Source organism: Haemaphysalis longicornis, unplaced genomic scaffold (genome assembly GCF_048455015.1).
Source record: "Haemaphysalis longicornis isolate Haplotype H1 unplaced genomic scaffold, Haemaphysalis longicornis Haplotype H1 scaffold_5, whole genome shotgun sequence".
Classification (NCBI taxonomy): domain Eukaryota; kingdom Metazoa; phylum Arthropoda; class Arachnida; order Ixodida; family Ixodidae; genus Haemaphysalis; species Haemaphysalis longicornis.
The window spans coordinates 15,460,342-15,462,279 of NW_027526385.1; the positions used below are offsets into that span (position 1 = coordinate 15,460,342).

The 1,938-nt window shown below is 45.8% G+C and overlaps 1 protein-coding gene across 1 annotated transcript; it reads right to left on the minus strand.

Moving 5' to 3' along the window:
* Window positions 1-927: 927 nt before the first annotated feature.
* On the minus strand, window positions 928-1,657 carry LOC144139000 (uncharacterized; the record flags this gene model as incomplete). The annotated part of the gene is made up of 1 exon (XM_077671502.1): window positions 928-1,657. A coding segment is annotated over one exon (507 nt), but the record flags the coding sequence as incomplete, so codon positions are not given.
* Between the last annotated feature and the right edge of the window lie 281 nt (window positions 1,658-1,938).

Consider the following 1,938-nt stretch of genomic DNA (forward strand, 5'->3'; position numbering starts at 1 on the left):
CTCTCCTCGGTTTCGGTTTCAAAATAAACGATGTTTGCTGGCCGCTTGCGGCGTCCACGCGCATATTTTAGCTGTTGTATTTTGCATGTTGGCGGTGCATACCACCACGTTCTAGCCATATCTGCCTTTACATGTTCACGTGCTATCAAACGAGTTCCATGGCAAAATACGTCGTGCAAGTGGAATGTCATTAGTGAAGGGTGTGTAGCTGTGGACAGTTTTTTTCCAGACGACATCCGGCTGGGTGCGTGTTGGGTAGACACCGCCAGGTGCATACTTTCGCCGGCCTAGCCGAGTAACAATATTGCTTTAAAAATCTCTTATTTCAGCATGCAGCCGATGCCACCGAAAATGCACACTTTCTTCCTCCACTGTTAATTGGCAAAGACTGAGCACAAGGGACCGGAGAAAGGCAATATGTTAACGATGGCAGTCCGGCCAAATGCGTGTACAGTGGAGAAATGAAGATTAAATGGAGTATAAGTGGAGGGCCAGCTGGCTCAGTGGCGTCGGAAAGAACTAAAAACGACTAAACAAGCAATAACAAATTCGGCACGCGGAATCGGCGTGCATGGGCAGGTTGCTATCTATAAATGCGGTCGTATACCTGCCTTACTGAAAAACAGAGATGGCGTCGTGCAATAAAATGTTGGTCATATTCAAGCCTTGTTGAGCAAGAAGTGGTAAAACGTTATGTTCGGCAAAATTTACCTTTCAAAAATTAAAAATGGTTTTGGGAAAAGTGCTCATTTTTTAGTTGATAAGTTGATCATTTGGGTTTTTTGCTAGTCTTGTTGCACCTTTATCCTTGCAAAATATGAAATGGCTGGTTCGCTAAGTTTATAAAATTAAAGCCCTGTTTATGATTTGTATCATGCGATTTACATTCAATTACTGTCCATGGAGAAGGAATTGAACATGGAAGCGGAGTGCAGCGAAATCGGCTTCATTGACACTTTTATTTCATGCAGAAATCAAGTTGTTGCACCTTTTAACACTTTTTAGGGAAAACAGTCCATCTACAATAACTTTCACTTCGCACTTTTCTGAACTGGCTTCTTGTCCAACACCCCCGTTTTTGCCTGCTCCTATGTCAGTTTGCTCGTGAAGTTAGGGGAACACAGTCTGTCAACAATTCAAAACTTCCGCTTTACACTTTCATCAGCACTTTTCTGGAAAGCGGCTTCGTGTCCAACACCTTTCTTTTCGCTGGCTGCTGCATCAGCTTGCTGGTGAAGTTGGCCAGAAATGGCCTCATAAACTTCCTCAGGAGTACCTTCAGGAGAAGTGTCCGGTGGGATGCGCTGTTGTTCGTGGAGCACACAAAGAAGCTATTTTTCAGGAGTGACGGGAGCACCATATCTGAAAACTCCTTCAGCGGCTGCGGCTGCTTCAGCAGTGCTGCGGCTGCTTCAGAAGCAGCCCCCTCGAGTTGGCTCACCAATCCAACAAATGTCAGACTCGGGTTGGACAGCCCTCCTCTATCTATGCCTGCAACCAAGGCCGTTGTAGTAGAGTGGTTGCGCGGTGCCTGCAAGTTGACACGGCAGCTCTCGCAGTCGACGTTGTCTTGCACAGCTCGCACAAGGAAGCCAGCGATCATGGTTGGTGTAGTCGTCCGCCGACTTGGCTTGGGTGTTTCTGCGAGAGGTTTTTTTTTTTAAGGAAAGAAAAAAAGCAGTAAGTACTGTTCTATAAAATGGGCTTCATGCAACCTATACATTTAAAGTTTATACTATGAGGCAGTTCATGGATAGCTTGAGCCTTGACACTGATTTCTGGCAACTGCATGTATCATCATCAGATGCGGCTCATCATCTGTGCTGTAGAACGGCATCCTCATTTGGGCCCCTTGAGGTCCAGTGCAGTGTTGTGCTTCTGACGTTATGCAGTACAAACCACTTGTACACCAATTCCATGAACTCCACAGTTGGTAGA